The sequence below is a fragment of the Sinocyclocheilus rhinocerous genome, unplaced genomic scaffold, assembly GCF_001515625.1.
Source record: "Sinocyclocheilus rhinocerous isolate Xijiao unplaced genomic scaffold, SAMN03320098_v1.1 scaffold642, whole genome shotgun sequence".
NCBI lineage: Eukaryota > Metazoa > Chordata > Actinopteri > Cypriniformes > Cyprinidae > Sinocyclocheilus > Sinocyclocheilus rhinocerous.
In genome coordinates, this window is record NW_015626390.1 from 199084 (window position 1) to 222019 (window position 22936).

Consider the following 22936-nt stretch of genomic DNA (forward strand, 5'->3'; position numbering starts at 1 on the left):
AAATAAAACGACAAACATGCAAAATTATCGAAACACTGATTTACACATGAATATGTGGTGTAAATAAACAAAACACTGAAAGATATTACGACAGCATTGATGATAACTGTTGGGATTCAATATGGGCCAATCTTAAACTTGTTTAAAAAAATCCTAATCATCAATTAATTCACTACAAAATGGTTCATAGGATGTATCTCACTCCTAGGAAACGATATTTAATGAAGCTTTCTTCATCTTCCAATTGTAATTTCTGCTCAGGAAACTCTATAGGAACCTATAGACATATGTTTTGGGATTGCCCTGAAGTTAATCATTTCTGGAAACAGGCATCTAAGACTCTGAAGGACATACTGGAAGTTGATATATCATGCTGCCCTAAGCTTTTGCTTTTAAATGATGACTCATCTTTCGGTTTCTCTCGGTCTCAGAAAAAATTGTTATTCTCTGGATTAACTGCAGCAAAGTTCCTTGATTATTACGCCGGAATGAGAGTGTAGTTCCTAGCCATATCGGCCTAGAAAATCGCAACTTTTAATTTTCCGTCGGTCTTGGTACACGATGTAACTACAGAAGAGTCACGTTTTAAATAGGAAAAATATAGAAACTCTTTGGTCATTTTTGAGCGAGATGCTAACGGTCTAATCAGATTCAATGATCTATGCTAAGCTAAGCTAAAAGTGCTACCGCTAGACCCGGAGATCGGCTGAATGGATTCAAAAACGGTAAAACTCAACCGTTTAACTCTAGGGGAGTTGGAAAATGAGCCTATTTTCAAAAATAGTGGAGTGTTCCTTAAAGTTTAAAGATGACCCAACACAAAAGAGTAACTGGTGCATGTCTAGAATGTGTGACAGACACAGAACGACTAACAGTAGGAGGATGTAGGTTCCTCGAGTGTTTGTGCTGATGTTCTTACCCAGCAGGGCTGCAGCGGCGGCAGCACTCGGACCTTTGTGTGCTCCGGCGGCGGGGAAGCCCTGCGGCGTGTTGCTGCGGCTGTCGTCGAGACCCAGCTCCTTCCGAGGGGCTTTAGGAGCGGTCAGCTCCTCCGGCATCTGCTTCTGCCGGCGCCGCTTCTTACTCCACAATTCATGGCAGTCCTGCCACAGAGGGAGACTAGAAAGAGAAGAAACAGAGACGGTATCAGATCACAGCACAGAGAATCAGAGGTGAAAAACTGTAATCTAATGCAATCTTGTTTTTGTTTTTATTAAATCGCCATCTAAGAAAAGTTAAGCATAGACTAAATTGCCAGGACCAAAAAAAAAAAAAAAAAAAAAAAAAACGTTTTAAGTTCAGTTTTATGAAATGATTAAATGAAATAATGAAATGATGAAATTAAATTAAATAATGAAATGAAATAATGAAATGAAATAATGAAATGATGAAATGAAATTAAATAATGAAATGATGAAATGAAATAATGAAATGAAATAATGAAATGAAATGATGAAATGAAATGATGAAATGAAATGATGAAATGAAATAATGAAATGAAATAATGAAATGATGAAATGAAATTAAATAATGAAATGATGAAATGAAATAATGAGATGAAATGAAATAATGAGATGAAATGAAATAATGAAATGAAATGAAATAATGAAATGAAATGAAATAATGAAATGAAATAATGAAATGAAAAGATGAAATGAAATAATGAAATGAAATAATGAAATTAAATTAAATAATGAAATGAAATGATTAAATTAAATAATGAAATTAAATAATGAAATTAAAAGATGAAATGAAAGGAAAAAATCTGGTATAGTAGGAAAAAAAGTATAGTAAATGGAAAAAAATGGAAAGTAAAAGTTAATGATAAAAGCAAAAACAACAAAATCTCATACTCGGGTGGAGGCATCTTGGCTGGGTCCACGTCTTTGAGGAAGTCACTTCTGAGAGCTTGTTCTGCAGTGCAGCGTTTGCTCGGGTCCAACGCAAGCATATGATCGAACAAATCCAGGGCCATCAGAGGAATACTGAAACATTCAAATCAACAGCCACTGCTAAAGAGACCACTGACACTGGTGTTTACAGCACTTAAAGTTAACTGAAGAATACATTTTTCTTTACATCTCTAATGCTTCCTTCAAAATATATCAAAATAATCATATTGAAAAATTAATGTACATGAACACCACCACAATGACGTGATTACCACTGCAAATTGAAAGTAAATTAATCTTAAAAAATCATGGGAGAAGCAATTAAGTTATGAAGACGTTGATTAAGAACAGCCTTAAATCTTGCCACAAAATACTGCTCGTTTAGCTGGTTTATGAGACGACAGGCTTGTGCGACAACATGACTTTACCTGCGATTCTCAGTGGCAAGATGAGAGTAATAAAACAGATAATGCATCGATTACACACTTACTGCAAATCCTCTTCATTTTATGGCATTAGCACTAAAAAGATTCCTATCTTTATCAGAAAATGAAAAAAACAATTCTTCTCCTATCGTCTTCTCATCAAAAATAACAAGCTCACATCACAATAACAACAGAACTCTCGGATAAAAACTTCCCAGGAAGACTTGAAGGCAACATAAGAGTCAAATAAAACAAACACATATCCATATACACCCTACATCAGTGTTTCTGCAGGTTTTATGATAATAAATTTAAGAATTTTTAAGACCAAGTAAAGACAATTTAAGGAATAAATCGAATGGAACACAATATTCAATATGGTCTCTAAATGCAAATGTATCAGCAACACTAAAGTTAAAAGTGTAAAAGCAAGAGATTTCCATTACTTTTCAATTCATTTTACAAAAATTTAATTACTGCATCACTCTGCAAAGAAAGCGATGTTCTTATTAGTGTTTTTGGCTTGTCTTCCCAGTGCAAATGTCTAATGATTCTTAAATTAAGGTACATTTAATTGAGAAGCAAAATGACAAAAGAAGAAGTCCTGTTTTATGAGAAATTGATCAAAATGAAATATGAGTTTGAAAACAAGAACAAATATCTGTCAATGGCCTCAGAAAAATCTACTTAATTCAAAGTTTTCATTCCCTATTGACAGCCATTCATTCCTGTTTTAAGCATAAATTCACTTAATTTTGTTCAGTTTCTCAGAAAACAAGACTTCATGTTTAATTTGCATCTACAAGCAAATTTATCTTAATTTAAGGATGTTTAGATATTTGAATTGGAGGAAAAAAATACTAGTGCCGTCAAACGATTAATTGTGATTAAATGCATCCAAAATAAAAGTGTGTTCACATTATATGTGAGCGTGTACTGTGTATATTTACTATGTGTATATATATAAATACACACATGCATACATATTTAAGAAAAATATGTTGTTTATATATTAAATATTTGTATATAAAATTATGAATATAAATATATACACATGTAAATATTTTCAAAATATATACTGTATGTGTTTGTATTTATATATTCACAATAAATATACACAGCACACACACATATATTATCTAAACAAAAATGTTTATTTTGTATGTGATTAATCGCGATTATTCGTTTGACAGCATTACAAAATACTGAAGCAGATATTCATGTTTTTGCAGTGCATGCAACATTTAATGCCATGATTTAAGATTTCTGCTCCGATACAAGACCTTTTTGGCCTTAATTTTGAAAGGGCAAGTTTAACACTTTTTAAGACCTTTTTAAAACCCTATATGTGACCCTAGAGCACAAAACCAGTCATAAGGGTCACTTTTTCGAAATTGAGATTTATGCATCATCTGAAAGCTGAATAAATAATCTTTCCATTGGTGTATGGTTTGTTAGGATAGGACAATATTTGGTCGAGATACAACTATTTGAAAATCTGGAATCTGAGGGTGCAAAAAAATCAAAATATTGAGAAAATCATCTTTAAAGTAGTCCAAATGAAGTTCTTAGCAATGCATATTACTAATCAAGCATTAAGTTGATATATTTACAGTAGGACATTTACAAAATATCTTCATGGAACATGATCTTTACTTAATATCCCAATGATTTTTGGCATAAAAGAAAAATCAATAATTGACTCATACAATGTATTTTTGGCTATTGCTACAAATATACCCCAGCGACTTAAGACTGCTTTTGTGCTCCAGGGACACATATATTAATTTAACCCTTTGTAGTCATGAGCTGTAACGCCTTTTAAAACAGACTAAACTGGTTTCATTCATTTCTGATTACTCACAAAGCAAACTCTTCCCTTAACCTCCGCCGGTACTGTTTCTTTGGTTTCATGGTGTTGAAGTAGGGCAGCTTGATCACGTCTGGCCACACAGCGGGGCATGGGCTGCCACAGATACGACTGGATTGGACACAGATATATAGGTCAGACTGCAAAACGGGAACATCCAGTCTGGATCTCCAACCACACGTGGACCGTTTTTCTTACCTTATGAGCTCCAGCTGCGCCAGCTCCTGGTTGGCCTGAAAGATGGGCTTCTTTGTGAAAAGCTCTCCCAGAATGCACCTGTGTGACATGGAGGGTTTAAACACCTTGAGGAGGTGGAATCTGGAGGGATTTCTGTAGTAACAGCACAGTGTTTCCTCACCCGCAGCTCCACATGTCGATGGCAGGCGTGTACCTCTCTTCTCCCAGCAGCAGCTCGGGCGGCCGATACCACAGAGTGATCACTTTATTGGTGTACGGCCGACTGGAGAATGAATGCACAGGACAAGTCAGAGTCTGCTCGGTTTACGAACATCATAACTGCTTGCTGAATCAAGTCAGGATGTTCTGTGGCTTCCCAAATGGAGGTACGTACCTCTCTTCAGAGTTATATAGACGAGCCAATCCGAAATCTGCCAGCTTGATCTGACCCCTGCGGGACAGCACACATTTACACATCAACCAGATGATAGATCTGCCATAATATGAAAGTTTGGAACACAATGATTTGTGACCCTGGACCACAAAACCAGTCATTAGGGTCATTTTTTTTTTTTAAATCAAGATATTTTTGATGAACTCCGAGAGCTCTCTGACCCTCCCATAGACAGCAAGACAACTACCTCGATCAAGGCACAGAAACGTAGCATCGGAAAAACAGTCCATGTGACATCATGGGTTCAACAGTAATTTTACGAACCTACGAGAATACTTTTTGTGCGCAAAGAAAACAATAAAAGCATGCATGCGCTTTATCCTGAACATAAACAGCGCTGATTACGTTGATTACGTTCTGGGGTACTCTTCAAAATGTTGGAAGACGGTAACTCGGGGAGAAGAATTATTGAATAAATTATGTTATTATTGTTTTCTTTGCGCACAAACGTATTCTCGTAGCTTCGTAAAATTACGGCTGAACCCCTGATGTCACATGGACAATTTTACCGATGTCCTTGCTACGTTTCTGGACCTGGGAACATTGCCATGCATTACAAATCTGATGTCTCAGATTTGATCAAAAATATCTTAATTTGTGTTCCGAAGATGAACGAAGGTCTTACGGGTTTGGTAATGAGAATTTTCATTTTTGGGTGAACTAACCCTTTAACTTCATACAATTAGAATATGCACTTTAGCTACTCCTGTGCCATAGTTTTCTTTGCATGGAAAGTTTGGTTCATTTTAAAGGGGTCCGGGTTCGTTTCACTCACATTTAAGCCGAAATTCTTGCGAAATGATCCCAGACGCTGGAAACAAACCCAATATGAAACACTGTGACTCTCGTATGCACTGACTTGTTATTGAGCAGGATGTTGGAGCACTTGATGTCCCTGTGCAGGAAGTTCTTCTTGTGGCAGTAGTCCAGTCCTTCCAGCAGCTGCCTCATGAAAGACTTGATGTGGCTCTCGTTGAAGTGCACAAGGCCCGACTCCAGCAGGCCCATCAGATCGTGGTCCATGTACTCAAACACCAGGTAAAACGCCCCTGTGAGATGAAAACACAATTATCACACCGACACAGCGAGGAGAAACTCTGAGCCAAAGGGAGGGTTATTTCCATGCGATACCTTTGTCGTTCTTGAAGTCTAAAGCGTCCTCCTTGTCAGTGACGATCTCCTTCATGTTGATGATGCTCTTGTGGTTGAGCTGCCGCAAGATCTTGATCTCCCTGATGGCTGTGATGGGGAAACCCTCCTTTTCGTTGTCTAAACGGACCTTCTTTAGGGCCACCAACTCCGCTGAATAAGCAAAACCAGAAAGATAGATTAGCTACATTAAGTGATTAATGGCTTCAGAATGCTTTAGCATTCAAATTAAGGTACTTAAGCACAGACTACAGTTCTATTGTCACAGTATACAGCGGTGGCCAAAATGATTACAGCATTAGTATTTGCACCAGCTAAAAATGATTTTAAGCCAGTTATTTCTATCTTTTGCTGTAGTGTGTCTGAATGATGATCAGATCAGATCTCTGTGTGGAGCACTGGCTGTTGCCAGACAAAAATCTCACTGGATTATTACAATTAATGGAAAAATGAATGTTTGGAAATTTAAACCGATATTTCCTACTGACACACTACAGCAAAAGATAGAAATAACTGACTTAAAATCATTTTTAGCAGGTGAAAATACTAGTGTTCTAATCATTTTGGCCTCCGCTGTATATAATCGTTTGAGAACATCTTACCAGTGTCTTTGTCCTTGGCTTTGTACACCTGTCCATAAGTACCTTCTCCAGTGATCCCAATGATCTCAAACTTGTCAACGCACCGCTTTCCCCAGTCTATCTCCGTCTCCTTGATCTCTCCGAAGCGTGGACCACATATTCTGCAGTACAACCACAGATGATGTTTAATGTTGCTAACCTGAGTAGATGTTGCAGGAGGGATTGTCTGACTACATACTTTGGTCTCTTCCGCGGGGTGAGCGTCTTTTTGTCATCAGGCGGGCTGTGGGGCGAACCAGGGAGCTCTGGAGGAAGAGGGAGGTCTGCGAGGAGGTGACGGGCTTTCCTTTCGGGTTTCTTCTTCCCTGTGATTGCTGAAGACTCCTTCAAGATACTAGCATTGAAAAAAGAAGCCATCAGTGGAACTATTAAAAAGAATGCACAATTCAACAAAGTGTGGATCCAAGGTTTCTGCAGGTCTTTAAGTCTTAATTCACCCTTCCACAAATTAAGACCTTAAAAAGGTCATCAATCAGAGCAGAAGGTCATGGCATTATATGCCACATGCACTGCAAAAAAATTACATCCTCCACAGTATTTTTGTCTTGTTTTCCAGTACGAATATCTGAACATCCTTAACACAAGATACATGAAGTAAAATGAAGATAGCTGGTGTCTTGTTTTCTGAGAAAGTAAACAAAACTAAGTGAGTTTGTGCTTAAAACAAGAACAAATATCTGTCAATGAGCTATGAAAATGAAACGTTGATTTTCTGAGCCCGCTGGCAGATATTTGTTTTTGTTTTAATAATAAACTCGCTACATTTTGATCTGAAACAAAACTTCTAACATAATTTTGCTTCTCAATATATCTTGATTTAAGAATCTTTAGACATTTGCACTGGAAAACAAGACAAAAATACAGAGAACGGACAGCAATTTTTTGCAGTCTGATCGGAAGATATAGTAAAAGCTATTTCCATGTTTTAGTTATGCTTCTTCTTTGTAAAATGAATTAAGGGAAAGTTGTTAGAAGCTGTATTTTCAAACTGCTGCTAATACAACTCATTTTCAGCTCTCTATACATTCACATTTCCAGAATACACTGACTCAATGAACGCCACTTTATTTTCCCCTCAATTTGGGCCTTGAATTGTCTTCACTTTGTCTTAAATAGGTCTTTAAAAAGTCTTAAATTGACCTTCATAAAACCTGCAGAAGCCCTGGTGAACTAGAAAGCAATAAGTGAAATATTCAGATGAAAACACACCTGTCGCTTCCATCCAGATGATCCAGGTTGTTGGCTGCCAGTGGAAGAGAGGCTACGGCTGGAGCAGCTGCTTTCTCTCGGTCCTTGTCTTTGACCTGCATGGACTGTCCTCCTTTCTTTTTGTCCTCCTTCACCTTGGCTTCTCTGCTGGCCTGCGAGGCGTCTGAGCTCCTCTTGGCGGGTCGATCCACAGGAGACTGCGGCTGACTGGACACCGGGGTTCTGGGGCCTTTCTCAGACACCGGCGGCGGCGAGGGAGGCCTGGTCTTCTTGGTGGTGTGGTTGGTGACGGGGCTGGGCTGAGGAGCGCTGGAGGACAACGAGGAGCCCTTGGTCGGGGTGGAGGCGTTGCTGGAGTTTTTGACACGGGCGGCTTCGGCGGCCTTGGCTTTCTTCTGCTTGCTGAGCTCAGCGGCCAGGCTGCTCTTCAGGGTCAGAGAGCTGGGGGACAGACTGGAGGGCCGGCTGCGGGACCGTGAGTGCCGGTGACGGCTGCGCGAGCGAGAATGACGTGAGGACTGGTACGGGCTCCTGCTGCGGGACTTTCCCGTCCGCCTGAGAGCGACAGCAGAATTAATTCATGACAGGGTTCCCACACATTTTCCATTTAAAAAGTCCATACTTTTCCCAAACCTCTCAGACCATATTTAAAATAAATGGTTCATAGTGCATTATAAGTGACCCTGGAGCACAAAAGCTGTCTTAAGTCGCTGGGGTATATTTGTAGCAATAGCCAACAATACATTGTATGGGTCAAAATTATCCATTTTTCTTTTATGCCAAAAATCATTATCATGATCATAGATCATGTTCCATTAAGATATTTATGGGGCTGGGCTGAGGAGCGCTGGAGAACAACGAGGAGCCCTTGGTCGGGGTGGAGGCGTTGCTGGAGTTTTTGACGCGGGCGGCTTCGGCGGCCTTGGCTTTCCATGATCATAGATCATGTTCCATTAAGATATTTTGTAAAATTCCTACCGTAAATATATAATTTTAATTTAATTTTTGATTAGTAATATGCATTGCTAACAACTTCATTTGGACAACTTTAAAGGTGATTTTCTCAATATTTTGATTTTTTTGCACCCTCAGATTCCAGATTTTCAAATAGTTGTATCTCGGCCAAATATTTATGTATAAATCTCAGTTTCAAAAAATTTGTGGTCCAGGGTCATATATTTGGTGTATAGTACAGTCATCTAATATTTTTATTTTCTCAAAGGGGTTTTTTTTTTTTCATTGATTTTCTCTAAGTGGCATTAACATACAGAGCCTCTAAAATAATAATAAAAATAAAATAAAAATACTTTTACATGCACACAAGAAACTTTTTTTTTTTTTTTTGCATGCTTACACATTACAGTTTCTAGTTTTATTTAACCTATTTCCTTTTAGGGGTGGGCGATATGACCAAAATCTTATATCACGATATAAAGTTAAAAAAGTGATTTAGTCAAGAGCAGTGACAGATTTTCTCTCACTGTTGTTTGATTAATATGAATGGCAGACAGGACGAATATTGGACAGCTTCCCCTTTAAGACCGAAGTCCGGATCCAATATACTGTTACATATGCGTTTTCTTTTTCAGCTGTTCACTCTCTCTTAAGACCTAAATCACTGTGTTTATGAGGATACTTGCAAAGACGGGGATTCTGACGCATATAAGTGTGTTTATGTAATCGTTCAAAGCCAATAAAGCAGCAAAAATTATTCCTTAAATAATAAAGTTTTAATAATTTCAGTAGTAGTAGTAGTAGTAATAGTAGTAGGCCTAGTAGTAATGGTAGTAGTATTACTTACATTCTACTGAACAATATTAATATATTTCTGGCACAATGTCTTCAAGTTAAATCGAACTTATTTTAACGGGTTGCCGTGAATCCCTTTAAGTTTCTGTGTGTATATGATATGACGTTTTGCTGAAATTAAATGGTAATGCTCATGAAGTAGGACTGCACGATTAATCGAAATTAAATCGCGATTAGGCAGAAGCTGCGATTGTCATGCGTATCTTTCAGTGAAGCACGGTTCTGTGATCAGCAGTAAATCTCCATCCGAAGGCCAGAGGGCGCTCTCACACTGAATCGCCAAATACGCCTCGCAGAAGAAACCCAGGAAATCCCTATAGCGGCTGCTGAATAAACAGAAGATTTAACTGCTTTCATTAATTCAACGTGACTAATAAACACACGAATACGACAATATATGGTTTATCGGAGTTCGTCTTATAATTTTTATTATAATAAAGTATATAATAATGCAATGCTAATCGACACTGCTTAGAATACTATGAAATATGTTGCGTGCCTTATTCTGTGTAAGAAGCCACATCATCTCACAGAAGGATTTATTTCAAACACTCGACTGACGTTATGAAGTGAGTTTGGAGTAAAAACATGTTATTAAATGTGGTATTTTCACGTGCTTTCAGATGGAGCAGCATTTACTACACAGAGGCGTAGTTCCCTGACAAGCTACGCAAACAGCTGTCATTATCGCAGAACGATTTCATAATCGCGCGATTAAATCGTCTGCGATTATGAACGTGATTTTGCGTAGCTTGTCAGTGAACTACGGCTATGTGTAGTAAATGCTGCACCATCTGAAAGCAGGTGATGGAGATTTATTACTAATCACAGAACCGGCTTTACTGACAAGATACGCATGACAATCACATTCGATTAATCGTGCAGCCCTATCATGAAGTGACACTCAGGGCAGTTCTGTAAATGTTTATGTATTTATGTCCTCATTTAGTGAGACGACAGATGCTGAAATCACCGTTAGCGTGACACGCACTTCAGTATGTGTGAAGTAAACGAAACCGCGCGTTTCAGTGTGAGCGCGCCCTCTGGCCTTCGGATGGAGATTTACTGCTGATCACAGAACCGTGCTTCACTGAAAGATACGTATAACCGCGCGTTTGCATCTATTATTTACACAGAGACACGAATTAACACAGAGACACATGAATACTGCAGAACACGCAGGATTCATATTTTGCAGCTAAATATTTACAGATACTAGTCCATATTGTCATCTGATTGAAGTGTAATGACCTACTTTTGATTAATTCAACCAAAGTTTGTCAAATTCCGAGACATTCCGCGTTATACAGTAAATTACATTTTTATGACTGGATTCCGCAATTCCGTCTGCGTTTTCTGCATCGCAGAAATCACAGGGCCCTATTACTGGATAGATCAACTTTTTTGAATGAATCTCTTGAGTGGATGATTCAATGACTCACTCAAAGACTACACTTGTTTCATTACTGGATGAATCAGTGTTTTGAACAAATCTCTTGAAAGAATGATTCAATGACAAATAGGCCTACATTTTTTAACAGTCACTTGTTGCCACCTGCTGGCATAAATATAATCAATTCAATCTTTATTTGAAGCCTCAAGTGACTTTTAAAAAGGTGATTTATTTACTCAATTTTGTTTGCTACTGTAGACATTAGTGTTTTTATCCAAACTGTAAACGCTTATCCAAGTACTTTTGTTATAGTTTAAATGTTAGATGTGATTGTACTCGTCAAAGGTTTAATACATGTCAAATCATCATTTAGGAATAAGATCGCGTGGGTGTTTGAATCAAGATCACAGACTTTTAACAATTAATCATGCAGCTCTAAGTGACAGCCAATCAGAATCCTCCTGACTTAAGCATTTTTTGGCAAACAACATAAATGCAGTGTACATTTATGCATCACACTCACATATGCTCAAATTCAAACTTCAAGATGTGCTGCATCACATTAGACATCACTAGTTGTTGTGCCTTAACCATTAAACATGAAATTTGAGAGCTAAGTGGAGGGAACTTTTTTCTACAATAATGTTTTAAGTGATTAAGTATATCAAGCAACAGATCACTGACTGCACTGCCATTGCTCATTTCTATAAAGCTATCGCCGGATATTGAGAAATCTCATTGAGAATCACTGATATCTGGATGCTTTGTTGTTGCAAACTGAAGCCATTGTGCAAACCCCTTCACACTTTGGTCTGTTCCCCACACACTGACAATTAGGGTTGGGTACCGTTCACATTTTAACCGGCACGGTACCGGTGTAAGGCATCAGTCTTTGAACTATAACCGTTAATGCTCCGTGACGCTTTGTTGGTCTCTGTAATGCTGGTTGCAGTTCCTGTGCTAACTGTAATATGATGTTGCGCGGCAGTCTGTACTTATAAGCGTTTTGTCATCAAAATGTAACACATTTTAAATGACAAAAGCTTTTCAATTAAGAAGTACATCATTAAATTAATTTAAAAAGTCTGGCTGTGCTTAATGGGTACATTTTTGTTTTAATTGTAATATTAAATGACCTTTATTTTCCAAAAAATTTAATTTGTTTAATTTATTACTTAAAAGATAGATTAAATGAACGTTTTATGCCTAAAAAAATTTAAATACACAACAAAGAATTTCTGAGCAAAAATCATAAGGCTATTGTAAGAATAAATGAAACTCGTTTTTATGCTTTCAAATAATTAGACATGCTAAAACAGAATTTGGTAACAATAAAACATAAGGTTGGAAAAAAATAAAACATTTCATAGGGCCCTAAACATGTAATTTTTGTTAAACTTTTTTTTTTTTTTTAAACGACCTGTTTTTCGAATTTCCTGAAAACGTCCCAGCGCGACATCCGCCGGGTTTTCCCAGATCGCATCACATTTTAAAAATCTCATTTTGTTTTTTGCAGCAGAAAGCCATATACTACCTACCATTTATAAGTCTGAAATAAATCAGATTTTTTTTTTTTTTTTAAGTAATACTTTTATTAAGCAAGGATGCATTAAATTGATTAAAAGTGACAAACGAAATGTCTAAAGTTTTAATTTCTATTTCAAATAAATGGTGTTCTTTGGAACTTTATATTAATTAAAGAATAACAGTTTCAATGAAAATATTGTGCAGCACAACTGTGTTCAACATTGATAATAATCAGAAATGTTTCTTGAGCAGCAAATCAGCATATTAGAATGATTTCTGAAGATCATGTGACACTGAAGACTGGAGTAATGATGCTGAAAATACAGCTGCGCATCACAGAAATACATTACAGTTTAGCAGATATTCACATAGAAAACGGATTTTAAATTGATTTAAAAATATTTCAGTTTTTACAGTAGTCTTGATCAAATAAAACGCAGCCTTGGTGAGCAGTAGAGACTTCTTTCAAGAACATAAATCTTACAGAGCCCACAATTTTGAACAGTAGTGTATGTGTTCTGATCAACATGAGGGTGAGCAAACTTCAATCTGAAAAATAATTTTTTGGGTTTACTATTCATTCAGTGAAGAATAAAAAACAAGTGGCAAATACTGTGCATATCGCAGTGCTACACCCATCATCGCTCAAGATGGAAAACATTAGACATTTAACTGATGGTTTCTTTAATCCAAGACATTATTCGAACACTGAGATCAGATAAACTTGGGTTTCCTGTACTTATGAAACCACTTACCAAAGGCTTTTACCTTGTTACAATACAAGTTGCATTTAAGTGATCTGAGAGTCATCAATCAATAAACGGAAAGAGTTCACTATTAACAAAAGTGAACAGGAAATAATCCACAGTTTATGGTCACTGTCTGTGCTGTTTGCTTGTGCAATCATCTGCCAGCAAAGCGGATGAAGCCACATAATGACTGAGTCAGCCAATGAACATGCACGTAATTTGCTTCTCAAACTGAGATTACACTCATGTTTAGAATTACAACGATCATTATGCCTAATACAACAACTGACTGAGCCCTTTATAAAACTCACTCATGACTTACAGCTCGACTCGAATCAGCTCGCCCTCCCGTTATAAAGCCTGCGATTCACGTGAGCTCAACCAGCATGCGACACTTGTGTGCCTCGTTCTTCACAGAGTGTGGAAAGAGTCAACAGTGGGTGGAAAGAGTATAAGGTCAAACGAATCAAATCAAAATGTCTTCTACACTTTTGTGTTGACTATAACTAAAATAGTAGAAACAAATAAAGGTTGTATGGTCCTCATAAATGCCAGTAAAGTCCACAACAGTCAGAAAACAACAGCACAATCTGACACGTCTACTGATTGCCAAGTTCTCATTTCAGATGTTACATTAAATTTGATTTGTTTACGTTAAAGCCGAATGAGCATGCATTTTAATACGAAAGAATTGTGACATTACATTCTGTACAGATCGTGAGACTGGAGTTACACATTGTGTAGGCCTCCCGGTTTCAAATTTAGAAAAACAATGTGCAAATTATACAAAAACTATATACAGTTTAATATACTTCTGGAAATGCATTTGCATCTGACGAAGAAAAGCAACAATCACAAGCTGTTATAAAAGCACAATAATATCCTTCTTATAGTTTCAGCCAATTAATAAAAGCACGGTATGTATAGTTTCTACCAAAATACCATTTGTACAAAAGTTTGTTAACCTACTATTGTAATAATAATAATAACAATAATGGATCTTTGTTTAACAGTGTAAATAGCTTAATTTTTAAATTAATTTTTGGATTAAAGTAGTGGCAGAAAATATGGTTACCATGGTATGAATTTGTGAAAGCACGTGAAAATACCACATTTAAAAACATGTTTTTACTCCAAACTCACTTCATAACATCAGTCGAGTGTTTGAAATAAATCCTTCTGTGAGATGACGTGGCCTCATTCTTATCTAATGAGGCACGCAACATATTTCGTAGTATTCTAAGCAGTGATAAAGGCTGTGTTGGTTAGCATTGCATTATAGATATATTTTATTATAATACAAATTATAATAAGACAAACTCAGATAAACCATATATTGTCGTAGTCCTGTGTTTATTAGTCACGCTGAATCAATGAAAGCATTTAAATCTATAGGGATTTCCTGGGTTTCTTCTGCGGGGCATATTTGGCGTTTCAGTGCGAGAGCGCCCTCTGGCCTTCGGATGGAGATTTACTGCTGATCACAGAACCGTGCTTCACTGAAAGATACGCATTACAATCGCAGCTTCTAATCGCCATGTATCGCCTTTGCAATTTAATTTTGATTAATCGTGCAGCCCTAGTATCGGCCAAAAATTTCATATCGGTGCATCCTAGTTACTAACCCACGCATAACATATACTTAGACTCTCTCGGTACACAAGACCAGTGGTCGACCGATATTGTTTTTTTGACAGCCGATGCCGATATCTTGGAAAGCAGGGTGGCCGATATAAAGCCAATATAATGTTATGTATTTTAATTTGAAATAATTTGAAAATGAATTAAAAATAAATGTGTAAAATAAACATATTTAACACATCAGCCAAACAGAAAAACGTATCCGCCGATGCCGATATTTGAAAAATGCCAAATATCGGCCGATATTTACTACAAGACCGTACTCGGCGCCCAAATAAGCGCAACACTTTCTTACCTGGCGTCCGGACTGGGGCTCGGGGACTTTCTGTAGGGGCTCCTGGAGCGGGGGATCTCGCTCTGCTCGTAGGGACTGTGTCGGCCGTAGCTCGGTGACCGGCGCCAGTACGGGCTGCTCGGGGAGCGCTTCCTCTTACTGGAGTACGAGCTCGGCGACTTCGAGACGTTATAGGCACCGTACAGCTCTGGATCCCGAGCGTAGCAGGTCGAGCTCGGAGACAGCCTCTTAGGGGGGCTCCTCCTGGAAATAAACGGGTAGTTTGTGTTAGGAGACTGGTATCCGTAGGAATACGCCGTCGCGAAGGGACTAACGTTATCCGCCGCTTTGACGCTCGGGCTGCTCCTCCAGAAGTCGTCACGGTAAGCCTGCGGCGGGTCCCTATACGCGGAAGGAGGGTCCTTCTCCGATTTGGACTTGCTTTTAAGTCGTTTCGACTCTTTTTTGTCGGCTTGGGCCGCGGAGGAAGGCTTCCTGCCGTTGCTGTCGTGATTTCTCACGCCGCTGCGGGACTTTAACGCCGCGTCCCGTTCCCGGTTGGACCGGTTGCTCTTCATCTGCTTCTCCAGGCGTCCCTTCTCGTCTCTCCTCCGAGAGAAGGAGTCGTGCTCGCTTCTGCCCGGCGTGAAGCTGGAGTCCTGGAGCTCGGCTTCGCTCACGGACGGCGTGCCGGTTCTGGGCGACGGGCTACCGGAGAAACGCTCGGACTGCGAGCTCACGTCGTCGTACTCCACTAAAGTCCGAACATCCCCGTCGTAAACCACCTCCTGCTGTTGCTTCTCCCAGCCGTGCTTGTGCTTCTTTCTCCGGGAGGAGGAGGACGAGGACCGCCGCTTCTCCCGGGGCCGCTCGCGGCGGCTCTTGCTCCGCGTCGCCTCCCTCTGACTCCTCTGCGGCGGCGGGCTTCTCCCCCGGCCCTCGCGGGGAACGATCTCTGGGTTCGGCATTTAATATCCCACTTTTATCGCTCGCGTCTCAGTCCCCGGTGTTAAACAAAGCAAAACATTTGAAACCCACTTTAAGCGCTATTATAGCACAGCTAGCGTCTGTGTGTTCACACAGCGACCGTTCCCATCCGGATCACACCGAATCCACTTCATCCAACCATCCCAACGCACATCAATCGGATAAATCCCTAAAAAGCCTCGGAGAAGTCAATAAAAGCCTCGAGTTGTAATCCAGTTCCACGCATATGATGAAGAGATTGTGTTAGCCAGCCTGTGCTAATTTAGCAGATCCGCCTCACAACAGCCTTTAAATCCGCCTCCATGCCTCGGATAGCGCTGTCCTCCCGGCGACGAGTTAAAAACGGCTCGTTTTCTGCGCCTGTGGTTTCCAAAGGGAATACCCCATCGAAAATGTTAGCTAAATCCACACATACTTATGCGGGGCTCAAACTTCTTGTCGCCCTCTCACACCGACTCACTAGCAGTAACAAGGAAGTAGCACGCATGTTGGTCAGCGCGGAGTTCAGCTCGGCAGATTCAACACGACGCAGAAAATCATAAATTCCGTTTAGTCCAGAGAGTCTGATTTACGTGGCATTTTGTATCTAAATAGCATCTCAATAAAAATACTAAATAAATCAGCTGGTTATGGGACTGAATTAAGCTGTAATCATTCAAAGCACAAAAACAAAAGTAGCGAATCGAGCGCACTATGCCGCCAGTAGGCCTTTGCTCTCTGAGGCCTTCAATCAGAGAGGATTTGCTCTAGCAGTGGCACTTATTAACTCCTAAACCTTGCAAACATATGCCGCTGGCAGCAGAGGGCGCCACCACGTGTCTCCTTTTGACCACGTGAGGCTTTTTTATGTCCATGCAACAGTTGAGAAATGAAAGTGTTAGCATTTTGGTTTCAAGTGGCGGTGATTTTTCTTGTGCATTATATGTTTGTTATTTTTCTAGAGGGGTTTTCCTCAGGTCTTATCTGCAGACTGACCTTTGGCTGATCTGCTGCTGCATAAAAGGGCAAATGAATGCTGCAATTGAAATAAAACCTGAAAAGTTATTCAATATTTGCTGATTAGAAGGGAAAAAAAACCTTGTCATTGATAAGCATAGACAACTCACTATGCAATACAGGGATTTTATATATAAAAAGTTGTGCAGATCAAGAAATTAATGATTTTCAGTAAATAGGTCAATGCACAACTACAGGATATGCTTTTAATGAGCATTAATAATAGTTCATATTTAAATAAACATCACACACAAGTTAATAATTAATATAAAAAGTAATGCAGGACATTTTATGGGGGAAAAAATAACACGTATAAAACACTTTCAAAACAAGTAACAGACCATAATAAAAAGGAAACTAAATCAAATCACAGAAATTAGATTGCATTTCATAATTTTTTTTTTAATTTAGAATTTTGATTTCAATTCTTTAATTTAGACAAATTACATTTTATTTTTTTGACAATAATGAGTCTGACTAATGCTTAATTACTGCATATTTACAGAGGTGAAACTAACTGTAGTAACCATGATATTTCCATTAACTATGGTTACCATTTCATATTTCATAAGGGTTGTTACTAAACCAAAATAACCTGACCTCAGTTCTGCGGGATCAAAAATTATTGTAAGAGCATTTATTATTTATTTAAAGGGTACCTATTATGCAAAATTCACTTTTACATGTTGTTTGAACACAAATGTGTGTAGGCAGTGTGTACACAACCACCCTATAATGATAAAAATCCACCCGCTCCTTTTTTTAATCTCTATAAATCATGAGCAGTGTCTCAGAGTTTACTGATCACGAATCCGTAAAGTGTGACGTCACACTTCACAAGCCCCGCCCACGATGGTTGATTGACACAGCCGTGTTAGCCGTGACCCCGCCCTGAGTGAGTCGCACACACACTATCTGCCATGTTTATCTTCACGCCAGACTCAGAGCATTTAAAAGCAGCATTCAAGTAAGAAATCTCTTCTTATTAGAGCTATAGAAGTTGTTCAGTCCAGAGCAGTGAGTGATTTTCTGCTTTTATTTTATTGTTTGGGTCATATTAACAGCGTAGACCCAAACAGCGGTCAGTATAGCTACTGTATATTATGTCACTTAATACACCGATCTAATAGACATTCGATTTATTTCCCAGCTGTTTAACTTCACAGACATAACCGACTGCGTTTTTGTAACTTAAGCGTGTTTTTAACATAAACTTGTGTGTGAAAGAGAACTTTTAGTACTCACATGCGTGCTTCAGATGTGTGTGTCCAGAAAAACGTATATCAGAAATGTAAACTGATATGGCTTTAAAATGCGTGATTTCAGCACGATATACATGATAATCAAAACCAAACAGATGTTTTTTGGCAGAGATTTGAGATGCCAGCTAAAATTGCACAGCCCTGTTCTGGGAAAGGGGGCGGGGAGCAGCAGCTCATTTGCATTTAAAGAGACACGCACAAAAATAGCCTGTTTCTGCTTCCACTCAAAATGGGCATTTTCAAATGATATAATAAATGATCTGTGGGGTATTTTGAGCTGAAACTTCACAAACACATTCTGCGGACACTTGAGACTTATAATACATCTTGTAAAAAGAGGGGGCATAATAGGTGCCCTTTAAATAATTTAATTTAGACAATTTCTTTCTCACAGCCAATTATACTGTGATTGCCATTTCATGTTTTAATAAGGGTTTTACTAACAATAAAACAAAAGCAAACTGGACCACAAACTGATATCAAAGCACAAATAATGTTGTCTTTTTAATTTATTCAAATCTTTTAATTTAGACAATTTAATTTCTGTTGCTTCCAAATATTACCTTTACAGTCAGAAATGCAGGAACAGCGAACTTAAATGCAGTTCATTACTTTACAATTTAGGTTCAAATACAAAACAAACCTTGAAATACTACAGACAACTGAAAATTAGCTATATATTCTGTATATTTTATTTTGTAATCATAATTGTGTACACACTGCACACTTACACACACACACTTCACACTCACACACATACATGCACACACACACACACACACTGCACACACACACAGCTCCGGGTGTGTGTTCACTGCTGTGTGTGTGCACTTTGGATGGGATAAATGTAGAGCACTAATTCCGAGTATGGGTCACCATACTTGGCAATGGGAATAAAAGTTAGTACTGAATATAAATAACATTCTTGTGAATAATAAAGCGCATTTAAATTAGAAAAATTTATTTTTTTGAAATGGCTGAAATAAGCTTTCACATTAGCAATACATATATAAAAAAGCAGACAAGCAGGATGAAAAAAAAAAACTCATTGGATTGATATACATTAAAATGGTTAAGACTGGAACCGTGGGGCAGGAGCGCACAAGCCGTCCAAATCCATACGTTTTGGATTTTCATATCACATATGAAAAGCATAAGATTGTCATCATACTCCGCACCACAACTAATTTGCTGTCATCGTCCAATAGCAAGGATGCAAACCTCTTAAACATGCGGCTGACGTCCATCGAGAGCCTCGGTCCTGTTCTTCTAGCCGCCTCTCTGATTCTGAAACGGTCAGACACTAAAGGTACAGGTGAGTGTCACATTCACAATGGACATCAAGGCATCAGGAAGTCAAGCACACTAAACCGCTGCAGCCAGAGGAACTTCCTGTTCGCCCACTGCTTCTGACACGTTGCTTGGAATATTAAAGAACTAAAAAAGACTAACTGGTTACTGTGTAACACAAATCTCATCGCTTGTTAGTGTGCTGCAGTTTTTATGCATAACAATTACTACTTGCTTAGCCACAAACCAACAAATAAATTGACGTTTTTTTGTTTTTAATAGTGCATCGTTTTCCCATAAAGCTTGTCGGTTTTTTTTCTCGAAAGCCTGCTAATTAGCTCCGCTCATGTGTTTTCAGTTTTTCAAGACCCCTCAAGTCAATAAAGTGTTATGTAATTTAAGTAAATTGAGTCATCCTACATTAAAGTAATAAATCACACACTCATTTAGCTTTAAGGCTAGAGACCCTGCTAAAGAAGACTTCTTTACACCGATATTAACATTGTTTTCAGGTGATCCAAACATAAACGCAAAACCCTTGTTTTAGTAAGATACAGTAAGATTTGTTTAGGAAATCAGTACTTTTATTCACGAAGGATGCATTAAATTGATCAAAAGCGACAGTAAAGACATTTAAAATGTTACAAAAGTGTTCGGTTTCAAATAAATGCTGTTCTTTTGAACTTTCTATTCATCTGTGAATCCTGAAAAATAAAATGTATCACAGTTTCCACAAAAATATTGTGCAGCACGACTGTTTTCAACATTGATAATAATCAGAAATGTTTCTCGAGCAGCAAATCAGCATATTAGAATGATTTCTGAAGATCATGTGACACTGAAGACTGGAGTAATGATGCTGAAAATACAGCTGCACATCACAGAAATACATTACAGTTTAATAGATATTCGCATAGAAATTTTGATTTGAAATTGTAATATTTCACCATTTTTGATCAAATAAATGCAGCCTTGGTGAGCAGAAGAGACTTCTTTCAAAAACATTTTAAAATCTTACTGACCCCAAAGTGATTGAATCACAAAACCTTTCTGGCACCTTCTCTCAGCTGTGTTTAGTGTTGTCTATCTGAGATTGGATCACCCAAGACTGATGTTAAAACCAGGTAGAAATGTGTCCGTTATAAAAGAAGGGGCAAGTGAGGTGCCCTGAGAACTCAAACACATCTGACATGAATAAATAAAATAAAAAGCTCTCAAGTTTTCATACGCAAGTCCACACAGACCAATACAGAACATTACTGATTTGACACTCCACTGCATGAATCTATCAGACGGAGCTGGGCCTTCATCTAATCTGACACACAAACACCAGGAGACATCGCAGATGAGGAGTAGCTGGCAAACATATAGAACGTACAGGTACATATGCAAAGGAGGAGAGTAAATGATCACAGACACTATAAAATGCAACATCTTTCACGGATTCGTTTAGCCAGACTTTTTCTCTTCTTCTTTCCGTTCTTTTCCTTGCTGTCCTCCATCTTCCGAGCGCGAATTTCCCTCATGAGGTCAAAGAAAACCTGCAATCAAGACAGTACAGCATCTTGGAAAATATCACTTTAATTAAATTCTAAATCGCTTGTATTATCAATGAAAAAAAAAAAAGAATTTGAAGTCAACATTAAACGCTCTTTACATCCATAACATCAAATTTCCAAGTGAACAGGATCTTGAACGAGAGTAAGACGGATTTGTGACGTCACCCAACATGGAAGTTATTTTACAGACAAATTTAGACTGATAAATCATTAAATACTGTGCACTGATGAATCGTGTACATTAGTGCCAATATTGTTTTCATGCTGCCTTGATTACACTTTAAGGAATAGTTTACCAAAAATAAATAAATGCACTCACCCTCAGTCCATCCCAGATTAAGATGAGTTTGTGTCTTCATCGGGTTTGTATGACTGGAGGAAGCGTTATTATGGATTATGGACTTTTTCAGCTTTTGTCTTCTCCAGATGTTCACTGATGGACTGGAGTGCTGTGGATTACTTGTGGATTATTGTGATGTTTTTATCAGCTGTTTGGACTCTCATTCTGACGGCACCCATTCACTGCAGAGCATCCATTGCTGAGACACTGATGCAGTGCTACATTTCTCCAGATCTCATCTATATCTTGGATGAGCTAAGGGAGAGGACATTTTCAGCAATTTTACATATATGGTTTTATTAAACGTATAGCAATTGTAGTCCAAAAAAGTAGACAAGTAGGTTAAGAATGCATCCTTAAAACCCTTTTTTGAGAACAGGATGTAGTTTCAGTAGCATTTACACAGTAGCTGCCTCCCTGTACACTAGTAAACTATCAATTCAGGTTTACAGATCTGGTTTTGTAGTTCTCACCTTGTCTACGTTGGCGCGGGTTTTAGCAGACGTCTCCACGTAGCACACGCCCCACTGATCCGCTCTGGCTTTGGCCTCGTCTGCGCTCACCTGTCTCCTGTCCTCCAGATCCGACTTATTCCCCACCAGCAGGAAGGGGACGTTCTCGTCTTCCTTCACCCGCAGAATCTGCTCTCTGAGTGAGAGAGTATCGTTAAGTAGGGGAGTAACGGTACACGTATTCGTACCGGAAATGTTCGGTACAGGTCTCTCGGTTCGGTACGCATGTGTGCCAAACAAATCATTCAATTATTTCAGGAAATTCAGACAATAAATGCCGTTTTGGTGCTCTCTGATGAGGCACGACAGATCGCCGTATACTAACGGCAGCGCGATCATTCCTTCCTCTTTATTACTAGTTTTAACGTGAAATAAACTTGAATGAACATCTCACCCCTCACATAATCGCTTAGTGTTTTTAAAACAGCTTGTAAACAAAATATCACGTAGCATTTCATTTACCTCATCAGTTCACCAGAGAAATAAAGTCTATAGAGAAGAGCATTTCGCAAAATATTAGACTATATACTCATTATATTTTATTTTACCTGTTGTGATGTCTTAATTATTTAATGTATATGTTTAAATAAATAATTTATGAAACAAGTTATGACTCTGTAAATTGTTATATTTCAACAACAAATAGAAATTGTATAATTTAGAAGTTAATTTAAAAACAATTTACATGTTTGCATACAATTTTGAGTGTTGATTATTAGAGTTAAAAATAAATAGTAATTTAATTTTTGTCTGTTGTTAATCGTAACCTTATAGATTATT

The 22936-nt window shown here is 38.3% G+C and overlaps 2 protein-coding genes across 6 annotated transcripts in view; both read right to left on the reverse strand.

Moving 5' to 3' along the window:
* Positions 1 to 16903, reverse strand: part of LOC107713640 (cyclin-dependent kinase 13-like) — a 22715-nt gene extending 5812 nt beyond the window's left edge. For 2 of the 4 annotated variants that reach the window (XM_016519230.1, XM_016519213.1), the window contains exons 1-12: positions 15232 to 16902; positions 7818 to 8372; positions 6787 to 6942; positions 6570 to 6709; positions 5950 to 6120; positions 5678 to 5867; positions 4759 to 4815; positions 4546 to 4647; positions 4386 to 4463; positions 4182 to 4298; positions 1854 to 1985; positions 920 to 1119 (exon numbers count right to left, since the gene is read on the reverse strand). In XM_016519230.1, coding sequence (XP_016374716.1) covers positions 920 to 1119; positions 1854 to 1985; positions 4182 to 4298; positions 4386 to 4463; positions 4546 to 4647; positions 4759 to 4815; positions 5678 to 5867; positions 5950 to 6120; positions 6570 to 6709; positions 6787 to 6942; positions 7818 to 8372; positions 15232 to 16178 — 2845 coding nt within the window. In that variant the 5' untranslated portion in view covers positions 16179 to 16902. Of the gene's footprint in view, positions 1 to 919; positions 1120 to 1853; positions 1986 to 4181; positions 4299 to 4385; positions 4464 to 4545; positions 4648 to 4758; positions 4816 to 5677; positions 5868 to 5949; positions 6121 to 6569; positions 6710 to 6786; positions 6943 to 7817; positions 8373 to 15231 lie in introns of all 4 variants that reach the window. The other 2 variants (XM_016519220.1, XM_016519239.1) reach the window with 2 other exon arrangements.
* A 2497-nt stretch (positions 16904 to 19400) lies between these two features.
* LOC107713672 (ras-related protein Ral-A) overlaps positions 19401 to 22936 on the reverse strand; it is a 13796-nt gene continuing 10260 nt past the window's right edge. The window contains exons 4-6 of one of the 2 annotated variants that reach the window (XM_016519264.1): positions 22118 to 22292; positions 21124 to 21286; positions 19401 to 19742 (exon numbers count right to left, since the gene is read on the reverse strand). In XM_016519264.1, the coding sequence (XP_016374750.1) occupies positions 21164 to 21286; positions 22118 to 22292 (298 nt within the window). In that variant the 3' untranslated portion in view covers positions 19401 to 19742; positions 21124 to 21163. Of the gene's footprint in view, positions 19743 to 20707; positions 21287 to 22117; positions 22293 to 22936 lie in introns of those variants that run through there. The other variant, XM_016519257.1, reaches the window with a different exon arrangement.